The sequence below is a fragment of the Stomoxys calcitrans genome, chromosome 1 (genome assembly GCF_963082655.1).
Source record: "Stomoxys calcitrans chromosome 1, idStoCalc2.1, whole genome shotgun sequence".
NCBI lineage: Eukaryota > Metazoa > Arthropoda > Insecta > Diptera > Muscidae > Stomoxys > Stomoxys calcitrans.
In genome coordinates this window covers 94,925,967-94,943,170 of record NC_081552.1, presented here as the reverse complement: position 1 = coordinate 94,943,170, position 17,204 = coordinate 94,925,967, and the positions used below count along the sequence as shown (strand labels likewise).

At 39.0% G+C, this 17,204-nt stretch overlaps 1 protein-coding gene across 1 annotated transcript in view; it reads left to right on the top strand.

Moving 5' to 3' along the window:
- LOC131994281 (uncharacterized) overlaps nt 1-17,204 on the top strand; it is a gene marked incomplete in the record, with an annotated part of 1,369,549 nt that overhangs the window by 1,305,555 nt on the left and 46,790 nt on the right. Inside the window, 1 exon segment of the mRNA XM_059360990.1 lies at nt 10,720-11,048. Coding sequence (XP_059216973.1) covers nt 10,720-11,048 — 329 coding nt within the window.

The following is a 17,204-nucleotide window of genomic DNA, read 5'->3' as shown; positions in this document are numbered from 1 at the left end:
TTTATATGGCAGCTATATTAAAACATTGACCGAATTGAACCATACTTAGCGCAGTTGTTGAAAGTGATACCAAAACACCATGTGCAAAGTCAAATCGGAGGAGAATTGCGCCCTCTAGATGCTCAAGAAGTCAAGACCCAAGATCGGTTTATATGGCAGCTATATCAAAACATAGACCGATTTGGCTCATTTATAATCCCCACCGACCTACCCTCATAAAAAGTATTTGAACAAAATTTCAAGCGCCTAGCTCTACTTCTTCGAAAGTTACCGACGGAGGGACGTGGCTAGATCGACATAAAATGACATGACGAGCAAGAATATTTATACTTTATGGGGTCTCAGACGCATATTTCGAAGTGTTACAAACAGAATGACGAACTTAACTATACCCCCATCCTATGGTGGAGGATATAAAAAAATAACAATCTCCAGATTCGGCTTCTTAAACCTCTAGAAAGACAAGTATGATCCATACAGGTCCATAACTTGATATAGCTCCTATATAAAGCAAACTCCCTATTTGAAAAAGTCATTCGAATCCATTCCGAAGGGTACATAATATACTTCACGGCCGTACTTAACGTGCTTTTACTTGTGATACCCACCACCATAGAATGAGGGGTATAATAATCTAGCCATTTCGTTTATAGTTTAAATATTCTTCATAGACATTCTGAAGTGTTGGATGACCACAGTTTCTATGATCATCGTTATATTAGTTTCAGCCATGAAGAAAATACTGCAGAAGTGAGGCGGATTGGGATAAATTTCGGCACACATTCTGTACGACTATCCCTTCTAGACCAGAAAAGAAAGTGGAAACTGCGGAGAACATAGATGTAGTGGTCAAGCGGATCAAGTCAAGTCACTGAATGACTCGTTTGTGTCCGCATGTTCTAGAGCCAAGCCAAGGGAAAAACAGCGGCCGCCATGGTGGACCCCAGAACTAATTGGTCTTAGGAAGGGATGTAGAAAACTCTTCAACAGAACGAAAACCGAAGGGCACCACACAATTGAGACGTCTAAAAGGATAAGCTAAGAAAATGCAAGGGCGAGCTGAGGAAGGCTCAGAACAAATCCTGGCGGAATTTTGCAGCTCCACGGAGGATACATCTGAAACCTCTTAACTTAGGAAGATCCTATCTTCGAAACCTGTTACGGTGGGATATATCCAGTAGCCAGAAAATTTATGGGCAACATCTAGAACTACTATGAAGATATACTCTGTTTGTATCAGCGTATCGTATATACCTGTGGAATGGATGAACACAAAGGTCATTGTCATTCCTAATGCAGGAAAACCTTACGAGAAATATTCCAAGCACTTTTAGAGATATAATCCAGGTAGGTCTAAGTGCGACAGCGAAGTGGGCTGCCGAATGTGGTCTAGGCGTTAATCCGTGTAAGACAGAAGTGGTCCTTTGTAACAGCAGACACAAATTGCCTACTGCGGCACCTGTCTCATTGGGAAGAGAGAATGTTCTGTTTACTGAAAGCGCAGGAAATTGAACTTCAAATCCAACATTTTGGAAAGACTAAGAAAGGCTACGCTTGTCCAATGCAGGCTACTCTTGCCCAATAAAGAAATGAAAAAAACTCAAAAAAACAACAAGTAAGAAAAAAAAAAGCAGAAGTCGGATGGAGCCGACTATATAATACCCTACAGCTGCCCTATAAGTGGAAATTGGGACCTATATCTTATTCTTAACCGAATTTAGTGGTCTTTAGTGAAGGTTTTCAGATGAGTTTTTAACCATCCGTATAAAATTTCGAGCAAATGTCTCAAAAATTGGAATAACTACGGCTCTATGTGTGCAAATAGGGAGGTATATATGTATATGGAACCTAATGAATTTTTCCAAATTAAATAGTCTCTTGGCTATAAGAAATGCCGGTGCCAAGTTTAAAGACGATTGGTCGAAAATTGCGACTTGTACTTTGTTCACAAATTAACATAGACCGACAGACGGACATAGCTAAATCGAAGCAGAAAGTGATTCTGAGTCGATCGGTATACTTATCAATGGGTCTAACTCTCTTCCTTCTGGGTGTTGCAACCAAATGCACTGAGTTATAAAACCCTGTACCACAGTAGTGGTGTATTATAACATATTTGGGGATTATTTCATATTTTTGGGAGGTTGTTTCATTTGGTTAACATTTGCATTTTTTCGTGTTGTTACAAAACTTAAAATTTAAAGAAATACCGGTTTAATTTAGTTTCGAGTCCAGCAAAAGGTATTGGGGTAATATTTATGTGAAGAACAAATGATTATGGAATTTGAAATCATTGCCGGCAGCAGCAAATATTCCCGGCGAAGGGTAATTATATTCCAGAAAATTTGCTTATAAAGACACCAGTAAGGAAAGGCAAAAGTCGCGCGGTGCCGCTGTGTAATACGCTACACCTAACCTATAAGTACAAAGTGGAAGCTATATCTAAATCTGCACCAATTTTGAGTAACCTCGGCGGATGTTTCCAGTTGGGTTATTAAACAATCCGCATCAAATTTCGAGCAAATATAACTACGGTTGACAAATGACAACATAATAGCAAATTACCCAAAATCTGACGAACATATACATGAGAGCTATATCTAAATCTGAACTGATATCGACCACACTTCTAAAATATTGTGGTAGTCGTTAAGAAAAGCGTTGTGCGAAATTTTTGCAAGTTTGGTCAATAAATGCACTTCCAGTGGCTCTGGTCAATAAATGAGCTTGTAGATGCTCAAGGAGTGAAATTCGGGCGAGATATATGTTTGAGAGCTATATCTAAATCTGACCGGATTTCTTTGAAATTCAACAGTAATATCGAGAGTCAAGAGAAAAATTGACTATGCCAAATTTGAAGTTGATCGGCTGAAATTGAAACCTGTACTTTGTACACAAATTAACATGTACAGACGGACATAGCTTAATCGAATCCAAAAGTGATTCTGTGTCGATCGGTATACTAATCAATGGGTCTTCCTTCTGGGTGTTACAAGCAAATGCACTAAGTTATAATACTCTGTACCACAGTGGTGGCGAAGGGTATACAAATTTATTATGAGTGCTCTGTGGAAAAATTAAAAATTCTTGTTTTTTTTAATGATTTCAAATGATGATTTAAGAATACTTAATTAAAGTTAAATGAAACTAAAATTAAGCATACAAAATTTAAAAAAAAAAAATATATGCTATTTTAATGCAGATACTGAAGGATACATAGGAGAAAATTTGGAGGGAGTGTGTGGAAGTATTGAGCGCCACAGGCGAAAAATTATTGTCGAAAATAAATTTTTTTTGTCTTCTAAAATTTTATGTTTACTTCATTATTTTGATTTAGGGTCTATTTCTTTATGTTGGGGATTATTTCCTCAGGTGTTATTTCATTTTTGCTTTGGGGTTATTTCGTAGTGCCAATTTTTCTGAATTAAAAAACCGAACTGCCGCAGATCACTCAAAGAGATGATTGTACAGTTCAAAATGCATCTGCTCTTGGTGCCGGGCCACACAGATATCGCTGAGAACGATCTTGTGAGACTGAAACAGTTCCCCTGGAATGCGTAAGGTAGTTTCCAGCTTAGCTTACATGTCGCTAGGATCAGTCTTTAGGATCAGGCAAAGGGCAACAAATGATAGATGGTCACATGAACCACTTTGCTGTCGCTGGGAGTTCTGACGTTCCATCTTCCATTCATAAACCGTGTTTTGAATCCACAGGTCGCCATCTGGGGGTAATCAGTTCAGTTATTTCTTGTTGATGTTTCTGTTTTTAGATTGTATAGCTCCCATAGATGTTTTTAGATGGTATAGCTCCCATTGACGTCTTGAGTCCCTAGAAGCCGCAATTATTGTCTGATTTTGCTGAAATTTTGCACTTAGTGTTCTGTGGGCCAAAGGAAATAAGTCCACAACTGTTTATCTGTTGATCTGATCAGGGAAAATTTTTCTACACATTTATAGGGGCTTTCAAGGCTTTCAAGATAATGAGTTCTTTGGTGTATGTCTTTAGGAGCTCAAGAAGTTATATTGAAAGATTTCAATCCTTGAGTTGCAGGTTTTAAGAGTTGTACATCAGGCTGTCCATATGACAATTTCGAATATTTGTATCCGATTTGGCTGAGTTTGGCTTTTAATATTTACATCTCAGATAAAAAATCAAACTTATTTTATTCCCGGAGGAAGGAGCAGTGGCTTTTAAAAATTAATGCAAGAAAGATGGTTGTTCTTACCTTAAGACTATTGTCTAAGCAACATGCACCATGGAAGTATCGATAGTATTGCCACCCACAATCCAAATTCCTACGATTCTCAGAAAAACCTGTTAAGCTAGATAACTTACTATTTCCCGAAAACACCATCTTACTCCTTTGGACACGGTCCATTAATTTCAATAACGATCATGAAGTTCCAGAAATGGCCAGTAAATCCTGACAGAGTGTCTCGTCTATAATTTGCCCTTGTCTTCAATCTTTTGAAGACTCGGTTTATGGAAAGGTTGCTGCCATCTGCAAACAAATCGATTATAGTCAGACCCTCAAGATTTTCCATGAATTCTTATAGTGGGATATATAAGAAAGCTCCATATAAATCGAACGAAGTTATAAGCGATAGCAATAGCGTCAAGTTTGATGTAAGTGCAACATGCTAAACACCATTAAATGGCTTGGGTATGCAGAGCCTCGACCTTATTCACACCAAACTGATGTATAGAGCAACTTCACCGTTCCGACAAAAATGTCATCTCGAAGAGAGACTTTAAGTCTCTCACAAGATAATGGTTCACCACCACCATAGTCTTGAAATGCCTAGATCATTATATATTGGTCTGCAATTCTTAGACTTATGAGTCCCACTCTTCTTCGAGGTCGCCTGAACGTTCGCAAAGTTTCAATACGCTAGGGAGGCTCCTGCACTGCAACCAAGTTTGGAAATATTATGTAATGAACGACCCGAGGTTACTAATATCTAGTCGCACTTTACTCTGTTTACAAACGAGTAAAACATATAACTTCCCCTTGCAGAAACAATAACTATGTCATGAAATTTTAGGGTTTAGCGAGAAAAACAGTTATAAGCATATCGTCATTAGGGCGGGTCAATTTGTGTGGACCAAAGGCCTGAACAAGACCATTCATTCTGCTTCCAAAACACATTAACATCCGTAGAGTATTCCAAGAACTAAATTTAACAAGTAAGCGCGTGCTAAGTTCGGCCAGGCCGAATATTTTATACCCTCCACCATGGATCGCATTTGTCGAGCTCTTTGCGCTTTTTAGGCAAACTAAGAATAAAGGATAAGAATTGATATGCTTTTGGAGATATATCAAGTCATAGTCCAATTCGGACCATAAGTGAATTGAATGTTGAAGACGATAGTAGAGGTCATTGGGTTATATTACAGTCCATTCGGCTAAGAATCGCGCCTTGTAGGAGATAAATAAGCATAATAGGGAGTTCGGTTTATGTGGGAGCTGCATGAGGCTAGAGGACGATTAAGACCAAATTGGACACGTATCTTGAAGGTCATGGGAGAAGACGTTGTACAAAATTTCAGCAAAATCGAATAAGAATTGCGTCCTCTATTGGCTCAAGAAGTCAAGATATAAGATCTGTACATATGGCAGCTACATTAGGTTATGGAACCAACTGAACTAACTACCTTGAAATTTTCACAGATTGTGTAGGTCGTTCTGGAAGGATACATAGGCTTTATAATTTTTTGATATCAGAAGTGGGAAGGACCCTCCCCCTTACACCAAAAGTACTACCCAAAATTAAAAGCGGACCGATAAGGACAATATGGGTATCAAATGAAAAGTATGCGGGAGTAGATAACGAATCTGGCAATCAAATTCATGTTGAAGTATAGGTCGTCACCCCACACCCACAGAAACTCCCAAAATGGGCACATTAGCCAATCACGAATGTATGGAATTCGGTTTGTTTGTTTGTTCTGTATAGACTGAAAAACGGGCAGAACCGATTTTCTCGAAATTTTCGCAATTTATTGTGTAGGTTGGTCTGGAAGGAAACATAGGTTATATAATTTGTCGATATCGCAAGGGGGACGGACCCTCCCGCTTATGCAAAAAACACAACCCAAAATCAAAAGTTGACCATCGGGACAATAAAGGTATCAAATGAAAGGTATTGAAGAGTAAAATACGAATACGGTATTAAAATTTGAGTCTAAGTATCAATCGGGCCGCCCCAACTCCAAAACTCCCCAAAACAGACATATTGGACGTTCATTTCAGTATGGGCCTCAAATGAAAGGTATTCGGGAGTAGATTTCGAATCTGGCATACAAAATCAGGTCGAAGTATAGAGGGTCCCGCCAAAAATGCCACCCATATCAAAAAATGGTCCGATGGGCACAATAAGGGTATCAAATGAAAGGTATTGGGGACCAGAAAACGAATATGGTATTAAAATTTGGGTCCAAGTACCTAGCGCGCCCCCAACCCCAAAACTCCTCTAAACAGATAAATTCGAAGTTCATGTCAATATGGGACTCAAATTAAAAGTATTAGGCAGTAGATTAAAAATAAGGCATAAAACATTCGATCCAAGTAATGGGAGGTCGCCCATCCCTAATACCCCCTAATGGGCATATTAGCCGACCATGGCTATATGGGACTCAAATGAAAGGTATTAAGGAGTAGATTACGAATATAACATAAAAATTTGCGTTCAAATCTAGGTGGCGCTTTTCCTCCTAATGATACGTCAAATGGGTTATTTGACCCATTACGACAATATGGGACTCAAATGAAAGGTACTTGAGAATAGAAAACGAATTTGATATCCAATTTTGAAACCAAGCGTTTTGGTGTACGCCCTAAAGCACCCCCTAAACTGAACTTCATTTCTGTTGGGAATAAAGAAAGAAATTGATATCCATTTTCAGTGGAAAGTGCAGGTGGCCGAACCAGCCCCACCCTCCGAACGGGTCATATTTACAGGACATGGCAATATGGGGCTCAAATTAAAGGATTTTAGAAGTGCAGCACGAATTTGATATCCATATTTGAGTCGAAATATCTGAGGTGCCATCCCTAATGAGAACATTACCCTTAGAAGAACATTACCACCAGAAACCGAGAAGGGGCAAATTCTCACACACCAATGAGTGCTTTCTAATTCAAGTTTAAACTCAATGATAAGGGACCTTTTTTATAGCCTGTCCGAACGGCGTTCCGCAGTGCGACACCACTTAGGGGAACATTTTTTAAATAACCATGCATGGCATTGTACCTCGTAAATGTCGCCAACATTAAGAGAGATAAACATAGCTTTGTTCGATGTTCTCGCCAGGACTCGAACGCGTTCAGCGTCATAGGCTACAATGGTACGAATTCGATATCAGCATTCAGGGCGAAGTGTCCCCACCCTTAAAAGATATTAGAGAGTTAAACAAGTAAAAGCGTGCTAAGTTCGGCCGGGCCGAATCTTATATACCCTCCACCATGGATCGCATTTGTCGAGTTCTTTTCCCGGTATCTCTTCTTAGGCAAAAAAAGGATATAAGAAAAGATTTGCTCTGCTATTAGAGCGATATCAAGATATGGTCCGGTTTGGACCACAATTAAATTATATGTTGGAGACCTGTGTAAAATGTCAGCCAATTCGAATAAGAATTGCGCCCTTTGTGGGCTCAAGAGCTGTGGGAGCTGTATCGGCCTATAGACCGATTCAGACCATAATAAACACGTATGTTGATGGTCATGAGAGAATCCGTCGTACAAAATTTCAGGCAAATCGGATAATAATTGCGACCTCTAGAGGCTCAAGATGTCAAGATCCCAGATCGGTTTATATGGCAGCTATATCAGGTTATGAACCGACTTGTACTTTATTTGACATAGTTGTTAAAAGTAACAATAAAAAACGTCTTGCGAAATTACAGCCAAATCGGATAGAAATTGAGCCCTCTAGAAGCTCAAGAAGTCAAGTCCCCAGATCTGTTTATATAACAGCTATATCAGGTTATGAACCGATTTGAACCATATTTGGCACAGTTGTTGGATAGTATAACAAAATACTACGTGCCAAAATTCATTCAAATTGGATAAGAATTGCGCCCTCTAGAGGCTCAAGAAGTCAAGACCCAAGATCGGTTTATATGACAGCTAAATAAGGTTATGGACCGATTTGAACCATACTTGGCACAGTTGTTGGATATCATAACAAAACATGTCGTGCAAAATTTCATTCCAATCGGATACGAATTGCGCACTCTAGAGGCTCAAGAAGTCAAGACCCCAGATCGGTTTATATGGCAGCTATATCAGGTTATGGACCGATTTGAACCATACTTGGCACAGTTGTTGGATATCATAACAAACCACGTCGTGCAAAATTTCATTTCAATCGGATAAGAATTGCGCACTCTAGAGGCTTAAGAAGTCAAGACCCAAGATGGGTTTATATGGCAGCTATATCAGGTTATGGTCCGATTTAAACCATACTTGGCACAGTTGTTGGATATCATAACAAAACACGTCGTGCAAAATTTCATCCCAATCGGATAAGAATTGCGCACTCTAGAGGCTCAAGAAGTCAAGACCCAAGATCGGTTTATATGGCAGCTATATCAAAACATGGACCGATATGGCCCATTTACAATACCAACCGACCTACACTAATAAGAAGTATTTGTGCAAAATTTCAAGTGGCTAGCTTAACTCCTTCGGAAGTTAGCGTGCTTTCGACAGACAGACGGACGGACGGACGGACGGACGGACAGACGGACGGACATGGCTAGATCGACATAAAATGTCACGACGATCAAGAATATATATACTTTATGGGGTCTCAGACGAATATTTCGAGTAGTTACAAACAGAATGACGAAATTAGTATACCCCCCCATCTTATGGTGGAGGGTATAAAAAGGCGCAGCGGAATGGGCGCGGTTCAGCTAGAAAGATATATTTGTGCGAAATTGCAAGCGCCTAGATTTGCTCCTTCGAATGTTTGCGTGCTTTCGACAGACAGAAGGACGGACATGGCTAGATCGAGTTAAAATGACATGACGAGTTAAAATGTTATGACGATTCGAGGTGTTACAAACGGAATGACGAAATTAGTATACCCCCCATCCTATGGTGGGGGGTATAAAAATACAACATTGTATGAGACAATTGAGAACTCAGTTCAACAGATAACGAGACACGAAGACAACGAGATGAGTGAATGCAAAAAGGGAGATTGATTCAGATTCAGAGAGTGCATGTTGTACGTTGTGTTCGGATACATTTTGCTTCAGACAAAGTATTTTTCTTATCGTCTGCTTTCATGCAAAGGCAGCGTGGTGGATTAAACACACACACGCGCGTAGTTTTTTTTACATGAGACGGACACAGTAACGATTTGTGCGATTGGTTTTGAAAATGACAGCGACACGCTTTCATATGACTCAGTGTTCAGCGAGTTATTTCTCATATCTCACTGTAGCGGTGATAAATCGAAAAAAAATCATACCAAGCACTGAATAGGGTTGAATTAGGTAGTTAAGCACTGAATAGGGTTGTAGGTTTCAAAATTATCTACGATAAATAATTCTGAAACTTTTTAAGGGTTGAGATATGTACACAAAACTTAATATAGTCAATATTGAGGTAATAAGTATGCAAAACGGTGTAATATAATTGACAATCGGTATAAAAATTGTCCCACAGTTTTTAAAATACCAACGAATAAGAACGACATTTCCAGAATTTGTTACACGATTTTGTGGGGGTTTACGAATTATATCTTTTAAAAAAATAATCAAGTCGATCGGCCCTTAAATGAGTGTTTGGCATGCAACTTAAAATTTGACATGTCCGATGTGGCCAGCTTTCAAGCCCAGTGGATTAGTCATTGCTAGGGTCCAAATTTGTACACCAATTAGTAAACACCTCAACAATGACAATGTTAAGTTTCATGAAGATATATCTTCCCGTTCAAAAGTTCTGAATTTATTTCCAGAATTCTTCGTAGATTCCGATTTTTATGAACGTTTTGTTGATTAAAAATGTGACCAACCCTTATATAAGGCTTATTTGGTTTTCCTCTTTTGTAAAGGCATAATACCTTATACCAAGAATCTTTATGCATCATGTATTAGAAAATAAAATACGACTACTATTTAGATTTCTCAATATTTCTTCATTGATTGCTTGTTCCAATAACAAATGGACGACTTTTATAACGTTTACACAATTCCTATGGCACCATTAAGAAGTAATATAAATGAGTCGGCATCCACAAATCCAATCCAATTTTGGTACAAAAATTAAGTTTGATTTTTAGTTTAAAACTTTACTTGCCCTTAAAACACTATCTTCACTTCTCTCCTCATTTAGGTCTTGCTAGAAGTCTCTTTTAGCAAAAAAGGCAAAAAAAAAGAAAAGCGAAACTACAATGGCAAGAAGGGAAAAAAATCTTATTAAAAGTTTTTAACAAACCAAAAATATTGTTTCATAAAAAAAAAAAGTTAAAAGCATAACAACGAATCTGTTCTTTTGTTTCGATAGTCATCATGCATTGGTAGTCATTTCTATTAGGATACGACTCGGTTCAGGCTGAGCAAAGGTTTTATTATTAAAAACGTATGAACAACACTCAAATGTTCCAAAAATTCATATTAGAATTATTCTCGATAACATGTTCTATAATTGATTGATTTTTTGCCGGCCGAAAATTCTAAATGTTTTTCTTTTTGCTCTGTTGCAGGCCGGTCAGCTTGGTGCTGGAGCCCATATTGAAGGAACCCGGAGATATTGCCTTCACTTGGCTGGAGATCTATCGCACGAAAAATGCATTATTACAACAATTTGATTTGCAAAGCAATGCAACAACGACCAGCACAGTGGGTGGGGCTGGTGCCGGTACTGGAGTATCAGGCAGCGCTGCGTCTGGTCCGGGTGTCGGTGTGATAACCACAACAGGCACCAGTGGCAACGATACGCTAAGTGATTTTGGATTCTATCCAAAAGAGTCAGACTGTGAATATAAATGTCCTGAAATTGATGCATGTATATCAGCCACATTGTGGTGTGATGGTAAGTACCGAAGGAACAATTTCTTCCACCTTTTGCAATTTCAAAAGCATCACATTGCAATGAGTAAAATGTGAATCATGTCTGACCATAACGTACAAGTTTGAAATTTTAACGTTCAGTTTGAGTGGGAAAAAGCTCTAAGAATATAATTCGTCGGATTTCAAACGTTTTAACTCACAAATTCTTTCAATTGCAAATTTTTAATATATGATCCCGAACACGAATCCATGAAATATTTATTTTGCAAAGTTGTTTCAGGCGCCACTCGTTGAATATTTCATATTGGTGTTCTAAACTCGCGAGTTTAGACTTACCTTCAAAATTTCTATTAACTACATTCTTGTGATACTTCCTTTAATAATGACTATAGTTTTAAGGCCATTATTGTGAATTATCCATCTTATGTAAAGATATTTCTTAGCAAGTCGAGAAAAAGAACTTAAACCACTTACTTCAAACCATTACAACGGTGAGCATTTAAACTCAGCCCAATAAACATTTGAAATCAAATTCCCACACTCTTTTTTTGTTTACTAATCATTGTCTGTAACCTCTCTTGCACGAGATGTAATGTCTGGCAGAGACTTCCATCCTTTAATCGTGTCTGGTTAATCTGTCAATAACGCCCCTTTGCTGCGAAGTTCATTCCAACGACTAGCCCCCGCACATATAGTCCACAATCACTACGGACATCGGTACAAAGCATCATCTATATTTCATTCCGCTCACTGCAGCTTTCGTCCCTATTTCCTCTCTATAAACCTCAACAGTGGGGTTAAGATTTTTATAACCTACACCACTTTTGTGGAACAGGGTACTATAAAATAGTGCATTTGTAATAAGTCGAGTCAGAATTTGTGATTCGATATATATACACTGTGTATAAATATAAAGAAAATTAAAATTTCCTTGTATGACTTAAAGTCGTCATACATTTTAAACTTTATATTTAAGTAACAAAATGTTGGGTGGCATAAGTATTTTGAAATATAATTTAATTATAAGAAAAAACTAAAAAAATAATTAATTTTATGATCAAGTTAATAGAAAAAAGAGCTTAGGAGAATGAACGTGACTTTTGGCGATGTATTAAAACTAATTGGGATATTTTATTGTAAAGATTCAATTTTCGCCGCTGAGTCTTCGCAATCCCTTTTCAATAATGTATAGCGTTTTTGCTTGAGTTACGTCCATAAAATTTTTGGATCTGGAATTGGTGAAGATCAATTTCGTGTATTTGGGATAATCTAATAGAGAAAATTGATCCTTAATGAAATAGCGTATTCCCTAGTCATTAAATAAATGACGTGCTAATTAACCTATCCCCAGAGGGAAGTAAAATTTCATTACAGAATTTATCAATATTTTAACTTGATCCACTCTTCCATTCATGTGAACCAAATTTTTCCATCCATTATATGTAATCAATTCCCAGGGCACTATTGGACATTGTCCAACGGTCTGTGTATCTCTCCGTCTGTCTATCTATATTAACCCGTGTACAAAGTACAGAAGAATTTTCATACGATAATCCTCACAAATGGCTTTATTTTGCCTATAGCAATTATATGTACATACCATCTCCCACATACATGCTCGACCGGTTTTGAGTAATATTTCAACAATGTGGCCATTTGTTAACAGATAGATACGGTTCCTTAAATTAATGTTGAGTTTCATATATGGATATAGCTCCCATAAATATGTTCGACCGAGTTTGAGTAACATTGCGCTAATCTTGTAATCTTTAAAACGAAGTTCTCGACATTTGTTAAAATTTGGAGTGAATATATCCATATATAGGCCAGCCCTCCCAAAATGGAGACTCCAAACAGTATCCTACGGAGGAAAACAAAGCCGGAAAAGCTACGAAGGAACCGCGCACGGCCCCTTAGTCTTCTTGGAGGACTGTGACTTCCAAAAGGACGCCACACCCGTCTGGGAAGGGGAAGATGAATGAGGTAAGGAGCCTCCCTCTTACGCCAAAATGGTCAGGAAGCACAACAGAGACGACCTGACGTATGACACAACAACAGAGATGACCTGACGTATGAAGTCATCGATATCAGAAGTGCATCCGGTAGGACCACCAGATCATTGGTCTCAAGTGGACGATCTTATTACGGAGCGGATTTGTCAAAGTCGGCTGAACAGTGGTGAGCGAGGCATTTTAACTCGCCGACACCATCACCCACGGCGGAGCTGGAACGGCTGGTGACGAAGGCAAACCAGGTTTTAATAGGATGCAATGCGAACTCTCATCACATTTCGTTGAGAAGTACCAACATTAATAAGCGATGACAAGCTCTGGCACTTATTTTCGTAGTATGGCTACCTTTGTTAAATGGTAGGAGGTTTTAAAAGTGACAATATATTAGGAAAATCTGATTGATGAGGTCCAGGATTGGAGGGTCTCCATGGAGCACTCCTTCTCATCACCACATTAGGTTTAGAAAAGCACGACCAACGACGAATCCGATAAGCTGGACAAAATTCCGTAGACTAATCAGAAAAAGACTTGGGCATGACAAGTTAGATTGCCCAAGCATAGAAGACATTGATGACAATGTCAACAGGACGACGACTGCGCTAGTGGGGTCTTTCGAAGATAGTTGTCTTCTTCGAGAAAGGAAATCATCCCCAAAAAAACCCTGGGTGACTGGGGAGATTCGTAACGTTGGAAAAGAGGTCCGCAGATTATGCAACAAAGTACGTGGTAAACAAGCGGACGTTTATTAGGATGTGTATAACACACGATTCAAGCATTAAAATAAGATTATCAGAGCGGCAAAACGTGGGTCCTGGAATGAAGTTGATCAAAGACTTCTCATTACGGCAATTATGGTAAAGGAAGGCTTGAGGAGCTTCTAACCGTTTAAGTCACCTGGACCTGAAGGAATATTTTCGGCGTTACTACAGAAGAAGGCAGACTATCTTGCGCTCCATCTGGTCATTATTTTCACAGTTTGCCTAGAAGTTGCATGTACTCCGAAAGCCTGTCAGGTGGCAAGTTTGGTATTTATACCCAAGCCCGATAAGGCAGATTTTGCTACACCAGAGGCCTACAGACCTATCTACTGAAAACCATGGAACGTATTGTGGATACAATAATAACCAGTAGCACACCGATCGAACTGTCCATAGAGTCTGGGTAAACCGTGTGCTAAGGAGTAGGTGGATAAATTGTGGATCCCGTGACATGAATATAAGGGAGAAAGATATCAACACACCTATGGGTGTTCACCATGCAAATGCAAATTTTGCCCAGGAACATTCCACTAAGAAACAGGGGCAAACTTCTCACATATCAATGAGTCCAGTATGATTCAAGTTTAAGCTCAATGATAAGGGGCCTCCTTTTTATAGCGGAGTCGGAACGGCGTACCGCAGTGGAAACCTCTTTGGAGAGAAGTTTTACGAGGCAAAGTACCTCATAAATGTTGTTGTAGAAGGGGAAAACCACCGCTGAAATTTTTTTCTGATGGCCTCGCCAGGATTCGAACCCAGGCGTTCAGCGTCATAGGCGGACATGCTAACCTCTGCGCTCCGGTGACCACCATAAGTAACCTAATACGGATGCTCACTGACGATGTTACAATACTTCTAAGGAGTAAGAATTCGAATCAGCTATGCTGAAATGCCCAATTGATCTTGGATATGGCATACGATTGGGCTGGACTTAGGAATCTCAATATTAACCCAGATAAGACTGAACTCTGCCTGTTCACAAGGAAGACGAAGGTGGGCCAATTCGAAACATCACGTTTCCTCAACAGAACAATTTCGAGAACAAGTGCAATATGAATATAATACAACAGGTTCAGAGGACAAGTTGTATTGAAATATGCGGGGCTATGACGATTACGCCCACTAGTGCACTGGAGACTTTTCTCGATATCTGTCCCATAGTAACTCAGATAAAGTGTGCAGCAGCCACTGCGCCTATGTGACTTAAGGTAATGGGAGAACGGATAGAGGAAAAGACCAGGTCATACCATCGCGGTATAATCGAGGCGATAATAGAAAACCTGGATGGGATGGAAGAGGTTTCGAATCGGATACCTGTGGCAACGCATAAGGTCGAGTGCGAGGCGCTGCTGCCAGCGTAACAGTCTTGGATTGACGGAACTCTGGTATTGTCATTTTGGAAGTTCATTCTACATGGATGCATCAGAGCTAGAGGGGCTAATCCTGGTCCTGAGGGTCTAAAATCATAATTAAGCGACTGAGATCTGTTACCGACTGTCTAACCATAATACGGTCATGCAGGCGGACGGAATTCGTGAGGTGGTGTGATGTTCACGCGAGGACGTCGAGTGTAAACTGGCCATCAGGGCAGGAACAACCAGGACGGTAATGTGACGAACGACGTGTTTAGAAAATAAATGTAATTTCAACAACTACGTGTCACTTAGGAATAAATACACACTGTGCAACATGGAGAATATAAACAAGTTAGAGCGTGCTAAGTTCGGCCGGGGCGACTCTTACATACCCTCCACCATGGATCGCATTTGTCGAGTTCTTTGCGCGGTATCTGTTTTAAGGCAAAGAAAGGATAATGAATAAGAATTGTTATGTTAGTGGAGTATATCAAGTTATAGTCTGATTCAAATGAAATGAATGCTGAACATTGCAAAAGTCATTGTGTAATATTTCAGTCCATTCGGATAAGAATTGCACCTTGTAGGGGCTCAAGAAGCAAAATCGGGAAATCGGTTAATATGGGAGCTGTATCAAGCTACGGATTGATTCAGACCATATTAGATACGTATGCTATAGGTCATGAGAGAAGCCGTTGCACAAAATTTGTCCCAAATCGGATGAGGATTGCGCACACTAGAGGCTCAAAAAATCAAGATCCCAGATCGGTTTATATGGCAGCTATATAAGGTTGTGAGCCGATTTAGACCAGGCTTAGTAGACCATACGTGCGTGCAAAATTTTAGTCAAATCGGACGAGAATTACGCCCTCTAGAGGCTCAAGAAGTCAAGAACCAAGATCGGTTTATATGGCAGCTATATCAAAACATGGACCGATTTGGCTCATTTACAATCCCAACCGACCTACACTGATAAAGAGTATTTGTATCGAACGAGTATTTGGCTAGCTTTACTCGTTCGAAAGTTAGCGTGCTTTCGACAGACAGACGGACGGACATGGCTAGATCGACTTACAATATATAGAATGTCATTACGATCAAGAATATATATTCTTTATGGGGTCTTAGACACAAATTTCGGGGTGTTACGAACAGAATGACGAAATTAGTATACCCCCATCCTATGGTGGAGGGTATTAAAATAAACTATATAAAAAGTAAACGAAAACTGGTGTCGTGATGGACTTTTCTAAATACTCTGTTGCACGTTCTGAATATAATATCGGCAATAAGTTCTCATACAATACTTATTTATCGAATATAAAAAGACAACTACAAGTAAACCTTAAATCTTTTTATAAATTTGTAAATTCTAAACGTTGATCGAACACTTGTCCAAAGGTTTTGAAATTTGTATCCATTGAAGCGGATGATGACTTTCCATCAGCAATATATTTGCAGACTTCTTTGCCACTACAACAAGATTATTCAATCCTCCCACAACTTATACCGCAATAATACGATATCTGTTCCACTAACAACAACTGAAACTCTACTGCATCATTTGAATAATGTAAATGTTCGCACAATCCAGGTCCCGATGGTATCCCTAGCAGTATTCTAAAGCAATGCGCAAATTTAATGTCTATTGTTCTTCCAATGTTGTTACAAAATCTTTGCGGAAACAAAATTTCTCTCCATTATGGAAACATTTTTTCATTATGCCCCTGCTTAAAAGTGGATCTTAATCTGATATCACCAACTACAGAGGAATCGCAAAGCTTAGGGTTATTCCAAAACTTCTTGAATATGTCATCACTGACTCATTGTCTCATCAAGTTTCTTCACTGTTATCACGATACGAATATCAGCATGGATTTCGTAAAACGTATTCAACTGTAACAAATGTTTTGAAATTGACTTCAATTGAAAACGAAGGATTTAGAAATCGTTTGTAAACTGATGTTATACATATTGATTTTAGTAAGGCTTGATAATGTGATTCATAGTCTTCTAGTACACAAACTAGAGCTGCTGGTGTTTTCAGACACAT